This window comes from Leuciscus leuciscus (genome assembly GCF_965113295.1).
Source record: "Leuciscus leuciscus genome assembly, chromosome: 2".
Lineage (NCBI taxonomy): Eukaryota > Metazoa > Chordata > Actinopteri > Cypriniformes > Leuciscidae > Leuciscus > Leuciscus leuciscus.
This window is the reverse complement of record NC_138726.1, coordinates 59,940,818-59,961,337: the sequence shown is the minus strand read 5'-3', so window position 1 is coordinate 59,961,337 and position 20,520 is coordinate 59,940,818. Positions and strand designations below refer to the sequence as shown.

Sequence of the window (20,520 nt, the reverse complement as noted above, 5' to 3'; positions counted from 1 at the left end):
AATATGGAATACAATAAACACTATTATTACAAAAGGACTTAATAAATTAAAATATACGGAATATTTCAAGGACAATGACATACAGTTGACAAATATGAATGTGGTGGTTGACAGATTCAATACATTTTTTGTAAATGTGGGCCCTAAACTAGCCAAAGATATAAAGCACACAGGGATGAAATACTCTGTGATGGATCAAGTGGATAGAAATCCGCACTCATTTGTTTTGGGAACTGTAGAAGGCAAAGAAATTATAGAGATTGTAAGTAAATGTATGAATAAAACGTCAAAAGATTGTGAGGACATTGATATGTCACTAGTAAAAAAAGTGTAGTTCCATTTGTAGTTCCATTAACATACATATATAATCTATCATTTAAAACAGGAGTATTTCCTGAAAAGATGAAGTTGGCAAAAGTCATCCCATTGTATAAAGCTGGTGATTCACATGTTTTTAATAATTATAGACCGATATCCTTACTTTCTCAGTTCTCAAAAATACTCGAAAAATTATTTGTTAAAAGGCTAGATAATTTCATTGATAAAAACAACTTACTAATGGACAGTCAGTATGGATTCAGATCTGGTAGATCAACGTCTATGGCGCCGCTAATTGAGTTAGTAGACAGATTAACAAATTGTATTGAAAATAAAAAATATGCAGTAGGGATTTTCATTGATTTAAAAAAAGCTCTTGATACTGTTGATCATGAAATTATGTTAAAAAAATGGAAAGGTATGGCATCAGAGGTGTGGGCTATAATTGGATAAAAAATTATATGGAAAATAGGAGTCAGTTTGTACAAATGGGTAATCATCGGTCAGTAAGCCTCAGTATTTCCTGTGGTGTCCCACAGGGGTCAGTTTTAGGCCCCAAACTGTTTATTCTTTATCTAAATGATATTTTCAAAGTATCAAATGTACTTAAATTTACTGTTTTTGCTGATGATACAAATGTTTTATGTTGCGGGGACAATTTGCAACAGATGATGGAAATGGTAACAATCGAAATGAATAAGTTAAAACTTTGGTTTGATTCAAATAAGTTATCTCTCAACTTGAACAAAACTAAATTTATGGTATTTGGAAATCGTAATATAAATACAGATGTTAGACTGGTAACTGATAACCAAATAATTGAAAGAGTTTATGAATATAAATTTTTGGGTGTTGTACTTGACCATAAATTGTGCTGGAAGCCCCACATCAAAAATGTGTGCATGAAGATGGCCAGGAGTATTGGTATATTGAGTAAAACCAGATACATATTGAACAAAAATACATTACATACTATGTACTGCACACTTATTTTGTCATATATGTTATACTGTGTGGAAGTTTAGGGAAATACCTATAAAAGTCATTTGCAAAATATTTGCACACTACAAAAAAGAGCAATCAGGATAATAAATCATACTGGGTATTACGAGCACACTAATCTTCTGTTTTTTAATTCACATTTGTTAAAATGTATGGACATTGTTACATTTAAAACTGCTCAATTTATGTTTAAAGTCAAAGAAAATAATTTACCAGGTAACATAAGTGCAATGTTTAATGAAAGAGATGGGGGATATCATCTAAGAGGATACTGTATGTTCAAACAACCTCTTGTGCGAACTGCTATTAAAAACATGTGTATATCAGTTTGTGGGGTAACCTTATGGAATGGTTACAGGCTGAGACAGGCGACCCAGAGTCAGCTGCTCTTCCCTGGTGGAGGGCCGGGCAGACAATCTTTTTGTTTATTCAAATTCCAAATTCTCAATAAGAACAGCTTCTCTGGGTCACAAGAGGGCGTGGAGGGCAGTGAGCGACCAAGCCTTCCCACACACCCTCTGCCCCACCCTGGAACCAGGTAAGTGTGGCACAACACACTCAGATTCTGCTTCGGGTCGCCACAGGTGGCTCAGTCTCTAGAGCAGTTGTGTGAACACAGGGACATGGTGCTCCATCACCTCAACCTGTTGGGGCTTCGAGTCAACTGGGACAAGAGCAAACTCTCCCCTGTGCAGAGGATCTCATATCTCGTTATGGAGCTGGACTCGGTCAACCAGACAGCGCAACTCACAGAGGAATGTGTCCGGTCAGTGTTGAACTGCTTGAGTACAATCAAGAGCAGGACAGCGGTCCCACTGAAACTTTTTCAGAGGTTTCTGGGGCATATGGCATCTGCAGCAGCAGTAACGCCGCTCGGATTGCTTCATATGAGACCGCTTCAACACTGGCTTCACGGCCGAGTCCCGAGATGGGCGTGGCAGAGTGGCACGTACCGGGTGCACATCACCCCCGCACTGCCTCCCAACCTTCAGCCCGTGGTCGGACTCTTCGTTTCAGGTGTACGGGACCTCAACTGCATTGGCATATCAATTGCCTCGAGTTGATCGCAGTACGCCTTGCACCTCAAGGGGCGCTACAGGGCAAGCACGGGAGGACGCGGGGCAGGTCTTGCTAGTTGCGCTTTACTGGCCCAACCGGACCTGGTTCCCAGAACTTATGCTCCTCTCAAAAGCCCCTCCCCTTTCCCATTCCTCGGTTATACGTGGACAGAACGCAAAGCTTCAGGACCTCAAAGGCTGTCTCCAAGCAGAGGTTAGCCCACTGGATAGTGGATGCTACTGTCTTGGCGTATCAGTCCCAAGACATGCCTTGCCCGTTTGGGTTGCGAGCACACTCAACTAGAAGTGTGGCTTCCGCCTGGGCGCTGGTTCAAGGCGATTCGCTGACAGATATATGTAGAGCTGCGGGCTGGGCGACACCTAACACGTTCGCTAGATTCTATAGCAGTGTAAAGCCGGTAAACTCGCCCCCAGTGGCCAGAAGTGCGAAGGACCCGTTCTTAGTGTCGGCTTGCAATGCCAATCCCACCCCGCTGGGCTGGATACGTGCGTCTATTTGCTCCAGTAGTGTTCCCCAGAATGGCTAACCCTGTTCAGTTCCTCAGTCAACCCTGCGGCAGTCAGGCGTTATGGAGTCACCCCTGCGGCGACCCCATATGTGTGTTCCTCCACGATCAGCTCCTGCACAGCAGCTGGTGCAATTATCACATGCCAATTTGCATTGACTCGTTTAGTTTCACTCAAAGTAGATCGGCTCCCGCAAGCAATCCCTATTCGTCAGTCTTGACTTACGTCTCCGTTCCCTCCTCGGGGAACGAGGGTTACCATACGTAACTGAGACGATTGCCTTCGGCTATTTCATGCCTGACCGATAGGTGGTGCTGACCGAAAATGTATTTTCCCTTGTGTCTGTATCTCAAAGGTTTATCCATTTGGCTTTACATTTACATTTACATTTATTCATTTAGCTGACGCTTTTATACAAAGCGACTTACAATTGCTATATATGTCAGAGGTCGCACGCCTCTGGAGCAACTAGGGGTTAAGTGTCTTGCTCAGGGACACATTGGTGTCTCACAGTGGATTCGAACCCGGGTCTCTCACACCAAAGGCATGTGTCTTATCCATTGCGCCACCACCACCCCTGGTGGCTTTAACCTCTTTCCCTGCACAACGTACAACAGTAAATTAAGATATAGTTTGGTACTACACCAGAAACAAACTATAATGCGTACGATGCTATTGACAAAATACATCATAAAATATAATTAGAGCAACAATTAGCATCACATACTATAATTAACAGCTCTAGAGTGAATGAGCTCTCTCTGACTCAACAGAGTGCATATAACACTCACCTGTTCTTCTTCAAAACTTCCTTCTTGTGTTTTCATTTTCTTGTATAGATCTCCTCCTGCACAGTACTCCGACACAATGTAAAAGTACCCAGATTCTTCATCATAAAAAACATCCAAAAAATAAAACCAATGATGTATTATCATGGAATATTTTCATTTACAAATATAGGAAATTAAATATGTATAAACTACCAGTCAAAAGTTTGGAAATTCTCTTATTTCCAAAACATTTTCAGCAGCCTCATTACTCCAGTCTGCAGTGTCACACTGCTTTGATCACAGGAATAATTTACATGTTTCAATATATTCACATAGAAAACACTTATTTGATACAGTAAAAAATATTTTTTACTGTATCAAATAATAAAGTACTGTATGTTTGATCAAATAATAAAGGCTTGGTGACCCAAAATCATATTTATTCTAAACTTATGACCGGTAGTGTATTCATATGCCTGTATAAAAGTCATATACAAGTAATAAATGTACCTTTCAGAATAATCTCTTATACTAAGATGCAGATTTTTCTGTCGTTGTTTATTCACTTATTAAACTAATTTGTCAAAACACAGTTTTAAATAAATGCACTATATGTCATTAATATACAGTATTCTTTAAAAGTTAAGGGGCTTCTTGCCAATGGGAAAATGATCTCTTTAACCCTCTGGGGTCTAAGGTGTTTTTGGGGTCCTTGAGATGTTCTGACATGCCCGGACATTTGTGCTTTTTTCAGTTGCTTATAAACATATTAATGGCAAAGGTATAATTACACTCTATTTAGCACAAACAGGGCTACCATAATATGTGAGCAACATGTATGTACATGTTTATATTTTTGAGAGAATAATGTTTATGCATGGTTATTGAAAAAACTAAAAATGAAAGTTTCTGAAATAAGGCCACAAAACACATACTAAATATGTGTCCATAAGACTTCTGAATAATGCATTTTGTCGCCTAGAGTTTTTTCTTCAAAATGATGTGAAAATCATCCTGCCTAATCATTCACATAAAACAATACATTGATTTAAATTTTGTAAGACACTTTTTGTTTGGAAAGGCAATATGCGGGTGGGCGTAAACGATCCAACACCATCATGAATATTGAGTGGTTCACACCTGAGAAGTTCACACCCATAATTAGCCTTTCATTCAGGTGTGTCACAAGAAAGAATGCAAGGACTAAATATATATATATATATATATATATATATATATATATATATATATATATATATATATATATATATATATATATATATACAGTATATATATATACACAGTATATATATATATATATATATATATATATATATATATATATACAGTATATATATATAAAATTGGTTCACAGTTGGAAACACAGTTGTTGTTGTTTTTTTATACAAATTGTGCTTGCAAATTGTGCTTTCTCTACCCAAATGTGTCACTAATAAAGCACAATAAAAATAATTTAAAGAGAAGGCTTATATTGACCTTTTAAGATTTTGTTTACATCTATCCTTGTGTATATATATATATATATATATATATATATATATATATATTTGCTATTTTATTAAAAAGGTTATACAATTACAACAACAATTAAAATGTTAACAATATTTCCCGTGTAATATTTCTTTTTAAAAACTAAAGTATACATTTTATCATACGTATATCAAAGTTAAGGATTCATTAGTTTGAATATATAAATATATATATATTCCCCTACAATTATTATTATTATTATTATTTAAAAAAAAATTGTACAGAAAGTTTATTTTATTTCATTTTGATCATATTTTTTTAATGCAATTTTTTTTGTTATTTTTGTTATTTTATTTACCTTTAAATGATTAGGTTTGATCAATAAATATTAAATAAATAGTAATTTAAGCACATTCCTCATATTCTTTAAATTCAAAATAACACAATCCCATTCATAACCCTTTTAATTCAGCTCAAAATATCTTACATTGGGCATTTTTGCCGACCTCTTGTAAAAAAAAAAAAAAAAAAAAAAAAAAAAATTATAGATGGATGTATCGCTCTTTATGGAGCAAATCAGCTGTTCCACTGGGTCCTAGACATCATGTATACATTATAAAATCCTTTTTTGCTAGTTTTAGCATTTTTAGGTTTTCCTATGTGTACTATGTGTGAGGGAAGGATTTGTTACTTTTTCAGATTTCAACCACAAAACTTTTTTTATTTTTATTATTTTTTATTATTGGGCCCCTCTGATGGGGTTTTTAAAATGAGTTTCGGGTCAAAATTACTTGTATTTTTACCCCATACATATTAAAAGTATACATTACACATTAAAAGTAAATGCACATCACTCATCTTACCCCATCTTACCCCACATGTTCACTGTTAATTGTTCACATTCATAAAAAGGTTTAACACTTTCAAAAAAAATAAAAAAATAAAAATAAAATCTACTTTCAGACTGAAGGAACATTGTCTTGCTTCTCTTTCTATAATTCAAACAGACACACCTTCAAAGGAGTCCTCGTAACCAACGATATATCCATGGTGCAGATTCTTCAGGATGTTGATTTCGTTTGTGACTGCGTCTAGATTCACATTCTGGGAAGAACACATTTCATCTATGTGATGTTTATCTATAGGATCTTATTAATATGTTCAATCAATCCATCCATCTTCCTAACATTATTTCCGCTTGTTGCAGGGTTCACTGCACACACACATTTAGATTTGGCACAGGTTTTATGACAGAGTTGGGACACATTCACACATAAAAAATCTTTGCCATCGAACCAGGGACCTTCTTACTGTGAGATGACAGTGCCGTCCCTAATTAATACTTTCAATACTTTAATAATTCTCGATTGTACTTACATCTCTATAGTTGATCTCTTTGACCACAAGGGAATCTTCATCTGGACTCTTCACCAGAAACACTCTAACTGAATTCCCTTGTCCAAGTTCTTTCGGTATGGTGTATCCATGTTTTTTGAACACTTCTACAATCAAGATTCAAATCGAAAATTACCATTACCAAAAATAACACTATATAAATACAAATATTACTCAAAAAAATATTGGCAAAAAAATTATTTACAATATATTCAGTAGCTACTGATTATATGCTTATTTGTTATTAATGCTAATTATTTAATACATTTATTTAATACTAATACTTATTAGTATACAATACTAATGTGTTGTGGTTGCAATTCTTGGTGTGCAATGTTCAATATAACACAATATTATATAAATTAAACTACTATTTAATTTACATAATATTATATAAATATTAATTTATATAATAATATATAAATGTATAATTATTCTGTCCCTCTATGTTCAATAGTATTGTATTAGTTTGCTGGTGCATTTCTTTATCTTCCCTCTAGGGGTCAGTATCTCCTTTAGTGTTTTTTTTGGGGGGGGGGTTCTTCTTCGATTATATATTGCGTGCGCTACACGGCGCTCTGTGGTGATGTGTTGAGGCAGCAGGCAAAAAAGTTTGTTACACGCGGTGTGAGAAAATGTCCGGAGGTGTTGACATTCTACACTCCTCTCAGACCTCTTATATCTTTGGGAAGCTTTGACATGCCATAATCTTTTTACAATCAAAAAAAGAGAGGTCTTCAGTAAAGGCACTGAGAAGAAAACTGTGTCCTGTCATTCCTGGAACCACCTTCTCTTACTGTATGTTTAGCTCGATGCATAGGCTGAGTAGCCACACACTCAACCGAGGGCAGAAGAATAATATTATAGCAATATTTATATACAATTTATGTGAATAAAAATTAGAAGGTAGAAACAACTGTGACAGTTAACACACACACACACACACACACACACACACACACACACACACACACACACACACACACACACAAACGGGATCAATTGCAGCCCGCTTCACTTTGTTTTAATGAATTAAGCTGGTTGTTGAAAGAAGTCTTGGTTTTTACTTCATCACAGCTAAGAAAGGCCAGTAAGACTCAGTTTAGATATGCAAATCACAAAAGACCCTCACAGTCATTATTATAGGAGAATTCAGACTTTGCATGACTAATTACACTCACCTGCTCTTGCTGTTGCTCTGCTATCATTTTGATCGTTTTGTGCTGTTATGAAAATAGGACAAGAGGTTAAAATTCAGAACTTGAAGAAACAAAACAGTAAATTGTTTTACACAATGCAGCACATAACAACATTCAAAGCACACGTGGGCTTTTTTCGGTCAGTTTAGCATCAAAGATTATTGAATGAGGCAAAGTTATTGTAAAAATAAGCTGTTTATTGAATAGTTTCAGTTGTGTCTTTCTCAGTGCTCAGTCGGGCTTCAAACAGCTACAATTCAACTGCTTCATCATTTCATGATGTCAAAAACCTTGATATGGAGGTACCCTTTTCGTCGTATGTTGACGTATGGTCAAGACCCGTCAGTATATGACGTTTTGGGGTGAGACCGGGCTGTATAATCAGTAAGTAGCTATTCCTCCAACATGCCCTCAACAGACATGTCAGCAGACCTAAATGTGCACAGTGATTGACAGACAGATAACACTTATGATTGGCTAAAATTATTAGTTGCTAATCTGAGTCTTAAACTATTCTTTTAAAAAACTGTCACAAAAATGATGGGCATGCTCTCTCACCAGACCTATTTCAATAATATGTCAAATAGCAACATCATTGTATTCATTAGGGCTGTCAAAATGGCTGAAAAGCTAAATTCGAATTTGGATTTGGATTCGGATTCGGATTCGAATCATGTCAAAACAATGCCATGGGTCTACAGAATTTGCATAGTGCAACTCCGCCCCACCTAGTGGGTATAAAAGGAGATGCGCGTGCAATCTCGCATTGTTATCTGCTGAGGATCTGAGAATGAATGCCTGGCTGTTCCAGCAGTACAGCGGTCGTGGCAGGTGGACGTAACGTCTCCGTTCCCTGAGGGTTACATACGTAACCAAGACGTTCCCTTTCAGTCAGTCAGTCACTCTGAGTTACGTCAGTGACTGACGAAATGGGGGTCCCTATTTAATCACCCCACAGCAGCTGTCTTCCAGTGCCAAGACTAGGTCTAAGGTCTAGGCTTAACACAGGAATACCAAGGTACACTGGCAAACATATCCCACGTGGAAATATGCTACACAATGCCTTCCCGCAGGGAGGTCTTACAGAACACGGACAGAATATGACCCGAGAAGGGGATGTATTGGAACACTCTGAGGTATCCAGCATTGTTTTATATTTTCATTTGTTTTTATATTGAAAACAATACTATTTAGTTAGTCTGTTATTTTGTCTAGCCAAGTCAACAAAATCTTTTTCTGATTTGTTCAATGTATGGATCTGTTTTGAAAATGTTCTTTCGTTGCTATGGCCGGGTATCACTGTCAGTCATCTCAATTTCGTGAATGATTCACAAAACAATAATTTAGCAGATTAAGACGAGCTTCATCATCTTAATTTTCTGGTGCGATTGGCTGACAATCTGCCTTTAACAGCACCTTTGGGTTTAGTCGTCTGTGCAGCGCAACAGAGGCTCTACTGGAATGTAGCAAATTTATATTATAATGTGCCATTATTAATTAAGCAAAACGCTTGATTTGAATTATCTGTTACCTATTTAGGCATCAAGAATGGTAAAACATAAACGCTGTCGGCCAACATCGGTTAACAGGCTACAATGTTATATCGTCTAAACGCCTATTACAGTTTTTCTGAATCGCTACAACACTAAACCTCATTCTCTGAACCAAATTCTCAATAGTCTAAACCAATTTGTTGAATAAATCACTCTTTCTGTAAAACATTAAACAAGTTCAGGTAGTTACAACACTGTTTGCAAATCTCATTCACTCTTTTTTCAAAACTCTAAACACATTCTCACTCACTAAAACACATTTTGCACTGTGATGCACTTATGTTTCAAAATGCTAAACACAGGTAGGCGAAAGTTAAGCACAACTGCAACACAGTTGTCATTGTTTACACACAACGACTAAAAATTGTTCACACTTATTTCTAATGATGATCAAACCAACTGTGCATAATACAAGTCAGTTCAGAGTCCCAACATTTACTCAAAATGTTGCACTGAATGTTGATACCAACAATGGATGGAAACAATATAAGAGGGAGAGAATGAAGAGGATGAGTAAGAGGAGGTGAACAAGCAGGAAGAGGATGAGGATGAGGAAGAGCAGGTGTGGAGAATATTGTCAAGGCTGGATCTGGCTTTAGGGTTTTCCCCTCTGCCTGCAGAGACGACATTGTCTGAGATTTGGAAAAACTCCTCGGACCGGACCAACATGAAGACATGATTCTGAAGCAGAATAAAATCTCTCTCACTGACCTTGATTTTGCAGTTGCACAACTCTTCTGAGTGTACTTTACTGTAACATGCTTTTCATTTAGAGTTTTTATACTGTAACCTTTTTGGCTTTTGCAGTTGGGTCACTGTATTTTCACAGTATTCAAGTGGTGAATATACAAACATGCGATAAGGCCTACTATTCAATATTCAGTACAATACTATACTTGCAGTGGATACAGTATACAATTTATTCACCTAACTACTGTAAGTTGTCATTACTATATTTTTTTTTTTACGAAATTGTAAAATTTGTTTACTTTGTTACAATATACTTTTTTTCTGTACCTGCATGCTTTGGATTCTGTGTTCTCCATTTTTTTATGTAGAGTCTAATGAATGATCTGTAGTGTTTATAATTTTGACTCGCTGTGTGTATGATCTGAGAGCATTGTTTGATTTTGAGCACAGATAAAATGGTTTTGAGGCAATTGTTTGATTTTGCCAGAAGAGTCAGAGGTTCTGTGAATGTGGTTTGAAAATTTGGTTTTGTGTTTAAGGTTTTGAGAAAGTGAGTAATGGTTTCAAGAAATGTGTTTTAGCAATTCAGAAAAACTGTAATACAAATGACAGAGAAACATAAATCAAATCAAACATAACAAAGTTCCGAAAAGTGTTTTGAATCAATAAATGAACATTTCAATAATATTTTTGACAAATATTAAACGAGAGAAAATGATGAAGATGGTTGTCACTGTTGTGTTCTGTTTGGTTTTTTTTTCATTGGACTTGTCTTCTTCACTGTCATCATTAGTTCATTTGTATCACCTGTGTTCTGTTAATCATTAGTTCATCTTCATCACCTGTGTCTTGTCAATCACCTTCATCTGTGTCACCTGGTTTTTGTTCACCAGTGTCTGTATTTAGTTCCCTCTGTTCAGTCAGTCTTGGTCCGTTCTCATCTATGTAACGTCATGTTTGGTGTGTGTTAACCTTCTGCCTGTATGTGCCTATCTGAGTGAATTAGTAATATTTATGTATTGGAGCCATTGGCCTCTTTGTCTTCTTCAACCTACACCACACCCAGAACGGACCAATTTAAAATGAACGTGGAAGACTGGATCGTCTATCGTCTGAACGCTGTTTTAGGGCAAGAGCTTAACCAAAGGCTGGTTCACACGGGACGATTTTAAAATTGTCGGCCGATTTTCCAAACCTGAGAGACCCCACACACGGGGATAAAAAATCACAGGTCTAACAGTTTTGTTCGTACAGTGTGTGGTGCACAGCCACACGGCAAAATCAACACATCACACACGAACCGATTTGACTCCCGAGCATTCCCAGATCAGACGGGAAATCGCGCAAAATACCTCGAGATCAAACGTGACTTCAGAGTAAACAATCATGGCGGACAAAGAGGATGCAGTGGCAATAGTTTGTAGTTTGTTTTTAACTGAAAAAAAAAACGTTATCAAAAGAAAAGGCGATGATCTCTGACGTCCACCGGACTTTCTGGGTCGCCATATGGCCGGCTGTTTTGATTATATTTCCCGGTGTTTCCTCGCCGCCTCGTCACCTCGCTTTCTGATTGGCTACACTCCACAGTCCACAGGCTGCGTGCTCGGGGGACACCACACACGAGAAGAAATCGGGCCAAATAAATCCAACATGTTGGATATCCCCGATTTGAGATCGGAGCGGTCCCGACGTCCTTCCGAGCAGACGAGAGCAGCCTTAACACACCACACACGGCAGGAATATCTGATCAGATTATTTTACGATAATCGGAGCATCCTTAAGATTGTCGGAAGGGGTGATTCGGGGCTAAAATCGGCTTAATTATCCTGCCGTGTGAACTAGGCTTAAGCCTTGTGCTCATGCAAAGCCTCATTGATGTAATATTTTTCTATTGCAATGTTTTATGTTGAAATGTTTTCATTATTTATTAAAGAAAATTATGCTTATCATAACAACCTACTGTAAGCCTATTCTTAACAAAGAATGCTAAAACTCAAATGCTGCCAACTAACATCAGTTAGCAGCAAGTCCTGATAAATGTTAATTAGCCTTTTAATTAATTCAGTTTTTTTGTGTTTTTCAAACACTGATCACCATAATGATGTGAACTTGATTATTTTCAATAAAAAATTAACATCTAAATCTCTTTTAATTCTCAACAATAACTTTTGTACATGTATGAAAGAAATAATGTTAAACTGGTTTCACACTCAGTGTTGCTGGAAGTCAATTGTAGTTTTTGTGTTTCTCTTTTTTCTGTTTTTGTTTCTCTTTCATTCAGGGAATCTGCTTATCAGGTGTTCATCAGTGTCTGAATTTACACTTTTTTTCATTCACTCTGTCAAGTGGACTATATTAGTGAACTAATGTAGGGAATAGTGAATAAGGGTATATGGTGTGATTTGGGACAAAGCCTCTGAGCGTCGACTTTGAGCGTTGTTTATTCACAGTATATTAATGTAGGCTTTTTTTGAGAAAATTACAAATATTACCCATAATACATTGTTTTCTACGGTATATTACTGTTTTAATCGAAAATGGTAAGTTAATGTTAGAACAAAAGTATTGCAGTGTAGTCCACTTGACAGAGTGAATGAAAAGAAGTGAGTGAATTCAGACACTGATGAACAGCTGATGAGCAGAATCACTGAAGGACAGAGAAACAAGAACAACAAAACAGAGACGAGCAGAAGCACAAGAACTACAACTGACTTCCAGCCACACTGAGTGTGAAACCAGTTAACAAACCAGTTTAACATTATTTCTTTCATACATGTAGGATAGTTCTTGTTGAGAATTAACAAATATTTAGATGTTGATGTTTTATTAATAATAATACATTTTGGCCATTATGGTGATCAGTGTTTGTGATGTATGGTGACTTTAGTTGGGGTCTTGACCCTTGACTCTTTAACATTAGTTTTTCTCTGGCTGCTGTGCCAGTGACATTTATTATGGAAAGAAAAGGCCAAGAGGAAGTTAAGCAGGTGTTTTTGGCTGTTGTTAAAATGCCATAATCGTCCTGGACTTGTCTGACTTGTCTCTTCCCGTGTCTAATCTTGATTTTATCTGTATTTTATATTTATTGATTATAGTATCTCTGAGGTAGAGGTCTACACGGAGCACCCGAGACCCGAGGACCCGGGATCCGACCTGGGACCCGTACGGGTTCGGGTCTATATTTTAAATGGTCAGCCGGGTCCGGGTCGGGTCCCAATCTATTACTTCGGTCCCGGGTCTGTTTAACATTGTGTTATATACCCGAGTCGATCGGACTCGGAGAACACCTGGCCGTGATCAGAGTCAGTCAGCAATGCTTGTGTGTTTTTTGTAACTTGCAACTTGTAAAATTAGGATAAGAAAAGTGTGAGCCAGGAAATAAGGTTGAAAAAACACAAATTGCGCTAAAAAGTTCTTCAGGTTGCTCCGGGCAGCTAACGTAAATGTGCAGTCTCAAGCGCGTCATGTTTCTATGACAACCAGAGTGGGACTTATTCCACCAAGCCACGCTCCAAACACTCCAAACACTTCTTTACTACTCTCCCATTTGTATAATAATATGAATGAACCGTCTTGTTAAATCTTAAAGTTTTGGTGGTCAGACTCGGCGCAGAGAGCACAGAGATGATAGCAAATAAATAATGCTAACGTCAGGGGCCCTAAACGAGCAATCGTTATTATAGTTCAAAAGGGCAAACAGTCAAAGTTATTATGCGAGTTAACTCGGGTCGAAATGCAAATCTGCAAAGTCGCATTTGTCATCCGTCAACGTGACATCAAGTCGACTTTTGAAGCTGAAATAATGAGTGGATTAAGCTTGGAATAACGAGAGGAATAACATGGATAGAACTTTCTTGTCGGAGGATTGTAATGCATCACAGTCAGTCACAAGGAAGGGAGACCACGGCTACTAATTAGGTAAGACAAAAAGTCGGGTCTGTGTTTTCCCGCCGGGTTCGGGTCCAGCTTTCAAATAATATACTGGTCCAGGTCGGGTTGTCCATCAACAACAGCACATGAATCTCAACAATGTTGACAATCAAAAGTTTCAGGTTGCAATGCATGCTGGGTGCCAGCATAGTAAAAAAAAAAAAAACTCCCAGCAATCACTGCAGCATGAATACATTATGCAGCTGAATGGTCTTTTTTAGGGCCACCATTGGTGAGATTCATGTGCTGATTGTGTGTGTCTAAATGTTGCTGTGACCCTGTTTTTAACTATTTATTTGTGTATGATGTTTTTTAAAGAATCCTTCATTGTAACGGATTGCTTTTTCACAGTGGTTGTAATGTCAAATTTAAGTCTGTTAATAATGTAGTACTTAAGGGATATAAGGAATTAAACACTGTTGAGATCAGTGAATCAAGAGAATATATGATGGTTATGTCATCATCAATGCATAACTATCAGCATTCAATAATCATCATCTTTTTTGTCTTAACAAATGTGGCTTGTGAAAACACAGTTAAATAAGTCAGCGAAAAAAAATCTGATGTTAAAATGTCAAGGGTCAGGAGCCCAACTAAAGCAAACACTGATCACCTTAATATTAACTTCAAAGCAAACATTTTCAATTAAACATCAATATCTAAACATCTGTTAATTCTCAATAAGAGCTTATGTGGATGGATGGCAAATGAAATCAAACTGGTTAGTAATAAGTGTTATAATGTTTAATGTCTGGAAGTCAGTTGTAGTTCTTGTGTTTCTGCTTGTCTCCTCTTTTATTCTGTTCATATTGTCCTCTTTCCTTCAGTGATTCTGCTTGTTAACAGCAGGTGTTCATCAATAATGCTCAACAATCTCTTACATATCCACTTAATTATCTCACTGCAACACTGCTTCAATGGTACTTTTACTCTTTGTAGTGTGGACACTACAGGATTTCCCTGTGGGGTTGAAAGGGTTAAAGTATGGGATCAATATCCCGTCAAAAGTATTGCGTTCACGGATCAAACAATAATAAGCATGAATCAACAATTTAAAACATCTGTAAAAATATATTGCACAAACTGAAAAAAAAAAATTTAAGCTACATGATCAGAATAGCAAACAACTTATCAAAATATAATAAGCATGAATCAAAAAATAACAAACATGAATAAAAGGTTTAAACACATAAAAAATTATATTGCACAAAACTTAAACTTGTTTCCATGTTTTCTTGAAATGATATTTTCCTTGATTTTATTACTCTGTACTTTGTGCTCTCTTACATTTTCTGCACATATTTTACTCTTTAGTACGCTGTTTTTCTCTTCGCTCTTCTTTCCACTTTCTGCGCTTGCTCTTACAAATGTTGCATTTCTAGTTTCATGTAAATTAGGGCGGGCTTAAGCGTCACCATTGGTCCACTAGTTCTAGATTGCCAGCTCCTCCTCTAGCCAATCAATCGAAGAGGGGAGCTGACGTTACTCCAATACATGGCTACTGATACTCACTTGTACATGTGAAAGGCAACAGGTTAATTTGAAACTTTACAAGGACTTTCAAGATGTAAAGCTATTTGAACTCTGGACATATACAAATAATTAAATTCCTCTTTTTTGAGATATATGAGCATTTTAATGTGCACACTGGTAATTGGTGTTAAACACTATTACTTGGCTCATGATGTTAATATGATATGGCTGCTAGTGAAACAACCAGCAGTTTTAAAATGCTACATTTCTTTGCAAAAATTAAATTAAAAACGGCCATTGTACCCGTCTGAAGGCCTACAGTGCAAAAAGTACAAAACAAATACAAGACATTTTTGGTACAGTTCAGAGTATGTAAAACAAAGAATAACAGCAACTAAAATATAATATGAACATGTAAAAAAAAAAAAAAAAAAAAAAAAACGCACAGCCTGGCGATCTGTTACCGTTAAATGCGTCATCCTCAAATATTTCTTAATTGTTGTTGTTAACCAATCATATAGGTTACCTGGTAAATTAATTCTAAGACTCAGTTGTATCATTTCTTCCCATACTGGCCACTGTAACTGGTAGGCGTGGCTTGGGAGTGTCCTCATAGGACAGTGAAGCAAGTGCATTCTGGGAGTTGTTGTCTTTCATCCACATGTGCCAAAAATTAATTTTCTGGCTTTTCTAAGTCTAGAAGGCACCAACTTCTAAAATAATTTCACATTTCTACTACATAAATGACCCAATTTAAATACACATTCATCTTTCCAGTGGTGAAGTATCCCTTTAATATTAATTTCCCTTTAAACATGATTGTTTTCAAATAGATTTAGTACAAACACATTTTTACAAAAAAAAAAAAAAAAAAAAGAAAAAGAAAAAGTTATTATCTGAGGGTGATACGATGTTTAAAGCTGCTAACACAAAAATGATGTTGATCAAATTCATTGTGAAATGTACTTACTGAATGAAGGAGGCTGATCAGTGCTCCTATCTGAGGATCCACTGTAAGCACTGTCATTAGAGAGTTGGTCATAGTGATGCATCTTTAGGGGGAAAAAATATGTCCTCTTAATAAAGTATCTATGAAATTAACATATTAAATATTGTTGAATGAGCCCATTTAGTGTTCAGCTTATAATAAAACTAAATAGTCATTATGAATCTTAATTCTGTGGTAACTTGTTATTGAATTTCTGAGCATGAAACATTCAGGTTTTTTCCTTGCACACTGAAAGTGTAACTTGAGGCTCACTCAGTGAAAGCATTCACACATGTACTGAATCTTCAGACCAAGTCTGTAAAACTACAAGCACATTATACGCTTTACACTCAGTTTGCAAGTAATGCAATTGTAAAACAAACTTTTTGCAAAATGCTCTTGCTCCACAGTATTTTATCTGCTTGTATTTTTGCTGTGACTTTTCTATAGCCGGTTTTGTGATGTTCAGAGTTTATCTGCTTCTTGTTTTTGTTTTTTTTGCCACCATGTTGAGATTGATTTGCTAATTTTCTGATGTTTGTGTGTGACTCTAAAGGATGCTGTTGTTCATTTAAATATCCATCATTATAACGGAGTGTTGTTGGAACTCTTGCTGTAGTTTCGCAGTGGTGGTAAAGTCAAATTTAAGTCTGTTAATAATGTAAGCACAGAGGGATTAAACACCGAGATCAGTGAATCAAGCGTGATATAACGCTATCATCTCTTCCTCTTCACTATCATTTACAGGATAAACATGAATGAACATCAGAAGGTTGAAAGATTTAGAACAACTTACTGAGAAGTATCTGGAGTAATCGCTCAATCAGTGTTTCAACCGTGGAAATAAAACAGCTTGTAAACAATCTCACGTAATATTACATTCACTTTATTGGAGTCGTATGGATTTCTTTTATGATGATGGATGCGCCTTTTGGGCCTCAAAATCTAGGGTACCATTCACTGCCATTATAAAGCTTGGGAGAGCCAGGACATATTTTAATATAACTCTGATTGTGTTTGGCTGAAAAAAGAAAGTCATATACACATATGCCTTGAGGGTGAGAAAATTATGGGATCATTTAAATTTTGGGGTGAATTAACCCTTTAAGATGTGTTTTACTTGAACATTTAATGGTTATATTTTCATCTGTAAACTTTTTTTAAATTTTATATAGTATTTAAAATAGTATTTCCATTTTGCACAAAGGCAAAAAAATAAATAAAAAAAATCAACAAATAATTTGGTATATGGTGCCATACTTGTTACTTACAGAACTTACAATTTATTACAAATTCAATAAAAAATCTATCAAATCATCATACATCATATGTATTAAAATTAAATCATTACAGGTTAATAGTTTTACTTCTCCATATAAGTTTCATGAACATAAGTGTTAACTCACAGGGCATTCTTCCATCATGTTTCCACCAGAAGACCTTCACAACTCTTCAGTTATCTGCAAAACACAAAATAATACAATAAATGAAATTAAATCAAATATAATTTTTTTAAACTTTAAAGATTGAAGGGTGTTTTTTGTTTTGTTTTTTTGGCAGCCAATCACATTATGCCTCTTGTCTTTATTTTACTAGCCAGAAAGACTGTATTTCTGTCAGACGTCTACAGAAGCATTATTGATTTCAAACAAGATCTTTATTAAACGTCACTGGACTACATAAAACAAATTAACAATACGTTTCTGTGTTCATCCAAACACCATTATCCTCAGTTGTAAGAACACAGGAAGTAACTCTGGCAAATATATACACACCTACTCCAGTCACATGTACAGTAACACGAAACACGTGTGGCTGACGTAGATTTTGGATTTGTTTTCCGGTTTCAAAGACATTTTATTCAGTGTCCATTTATATTTTCATTTGTTTCTTGAAAAGGTACGATATTAAAGGCAAAAAAATTATCCCATAGTTTCACATGGCCATATACACTTTAGCCTCAACAGACCAATCACACATCTCTGTGGAAACGGGTCAGTAATATCTGGGCCAATAACAGATTGTAATATAATAATCACCGAAATCAGAACGTTTCAAACCAAATCAAAGTTTGGGCAAAAAAAAAGTTTTTCTACAAATGGCTCATTTTGAGGAAAAATGATATATACTGAAGACTCTAGTCACAGCCTAATCACGAGCTCACTCTTATTTCTTTTCCAAACAAAGTCTAATACATCAAGTGTCCCTGGCTTCAGTTTCGGTTTGGTCAGGTTTTCGGTGTGTCATTACTTAATCCTCGCAAATTCAATCTCAAATACACAGTTATTACAAACTGTACACTAGTAACCCATTACACTAGACCAGAGATGGGCATAAATACATGGAAATGTATTTAAAATACAAATACAAAATACTGTGTGAAAAAAATTATTTAAATACAAATACAGTATTTTGTATTTTGAAAATACACAAAATACATGTGAAATTGGCCATCCAGTGCAGGGATAGGTCACAGTGAATGAAGAAACTACACAGGCCTACTGACTTATCATTCCTAACCACATCTCTGCCCTCTCTTTCTTTCTCTTTCTTTCTTTCTTTCTTTCTTTCTTTCTTTCTTTCTTTCTTTCTTTCTTTCTTTCTTTCTTTCTTTCTGGCAATTACAAATAAACTTATGCAAAATAGCAGCCATTTATATACTTATTTCTGGTTACAATGTAGTCTATTACTTGTGGTGAACACTATTAAAAAATTCATACTGTATGTAAAACTGTGGGAACCTTTTCTGCTATCGAGCAAAGAATATGGATGGGCGATATGACCAAAATCTCAATTTTACTTCACAGTAACAATATCATGGTTTCACAATTCTCCATATCAGTTTTGATTCCACAGCATAAACTGAATTTCAAACTCTTTTGAGGTTTGTTGTTGTTGTTGCAGGTAGTCCAATGCTTTTTAAGTAATTTTATGTTTATTTTATGTAAAGTTTATTTGTTTCTATAAGTTTATTAAAATTAGAAAGTGTATCCAAAATTTCAAATTAGAATTAATTTAGATTCATTTGACACTATTTACCCCTTTTTTATTATTATTTTTTATGAACAATAAAACTTAAAGCTGAAGATGTTTGTGGAGTATCATTCATCAGTGCTTCTTTTTCCACTCCAACGTTCCAGTAATTCCTGCCCACTAAAAGCTGCACTGAGACATTTGCTAACCCCACAAATAGGCCTATTCGATTTGGAAAAAGTTCCATCAATTCACACTTTATATCATTGTTATGATATGTAGTGTCAAATCACCCAGCCCTAACATGCAGTGATGCTTCAAACACATTTGACAAGCTAGTTGATAAAAATCAACACCCGGTCAAGACTGATTGGCTAACGCTATTTTCCCACTTGTCTGTGCTCTTTTATTCTTTCATGTTAACTGAAGTGAATAATGCACTATTTTAACTTTAATCAACAAGTGGAATTGATCATGACATTCTCACCTTATAAAAAAAATAAATAAAAAAAAATAAAAAAAAATCGCTGATCTAATGCTGAGCTTGTGAATGTCTGAACTAGTTGATGCACAAAACCAGTACCCTGATAAAGAGGTTGACTGGCAAAAAGTATTTTATGTATTTTGAAAATACAAAAATACTCATCATACTGTAAATGTATTTAAATACAAATTACATTAGATTTTTTCCAAAGGCTTTAAAATACAAAATAGTATTTTGTATTTCAAATACGTATTTCTGAAATACTGCCCATCCCTGCACTAGACTAACCTGGTTGCAGTCTTGATCGAAGCTCTTCTGTATTTTGCGTCCTAAAGAAAAATGATACAGACGAAGCTCGAGCTTGAAGTCCACGAGTTGAAACGGAGTTTTAAAGCACGACGATAGAAACTAAATTATACTTAACATACGGAACTAATATATTCTATTTAGTTTTAAATCATTTTCGTAACATAAATAAAAGATAAACAATGTCTAAATCTTTGAAAATTAATCAAAATGAACAACAGCAAACTTTCAATGCTCCACCCTTCTTCTTCTTCTTTCTTCTCTCTGAGTCCCGCCATAAAGAGGAAGAACAGATCAAACAGCCGGAAGAACAAAATACACATGAACATGATGTTTCAGGATGAAGAGTTCAGACGCAAAAG

General features: G+C 35.9%; 2 protein-coding genes and 1 long non-coding RNA gene across 8 annotated transcripts in view; 1 reads left to right on the top strand and 2 right to left on the bottom strand.

The window, feature by feature from the left end:
* LOC309492560 overlaps positions 1-20,520 on the top strand; it is a 292,953-nt gene that overhangs the window by 181,364 nt on the left and 91,069 nt on the right. The gene's annotated exons all lie outside the window — the stretch shown is intronic.
* The window catches only part of LOC309492459 (uncharacterized protein), an 83,811-nt gene that overhangs the window by 9,066 nt on the left and 54,225 nt on the right, over positions 1-20,520 (bottom strand). The window contains exons 4-7 of the mRNA XM_082161451.1: positions 7,744-7,785; positions 6,545-6,669; positions 6,181-6,271; positions 3,698-3,792 (exon numbers count right to left, since the gene is read on the bottom strand). Of these exons, the coding sequence (XP_082017577.1) occupies positions 3,698-3,792; positions 6,181-6,271; positions 6,545-6,669; positions 7,744-7,785 (353 nt within the window). The remainder of the gene's footprint in view (positions 1-3,697; positions 3,793-6,180; positions 6,272-6,544; positions 6,670-7,743; positions 7,786-20,520) is intronic.
* Positions 1-20,520, bottom strand: part of LOC309492451 (serine/threonine-protein kinase Nek1-like) — a 133,316-nt gene that overhangs the window by 109,394 nt on the left and 3,402 nt on the right. For 2 of the 6 annotated variants that reach the window (XM_082161436.1, XM_082161437.1), the window contains exon 1: positions 20,141-20,454. The exons of 1 other annotated variant lie outside the window; for it this stretch is intronic. The gene's annotated coding sequence lies outside the window, so the exon portion shown is untranslated. Of the gene's footprint in view, positions 1-17,191; positions 17,418-20,140; positions 20,457-20,520 lie in introns of those variants that run through there. 3 more of the 6 variants (XM_082161441.1, XM_082161439.1, XM_082161440.1) reach the window with 3 other exon arrangements.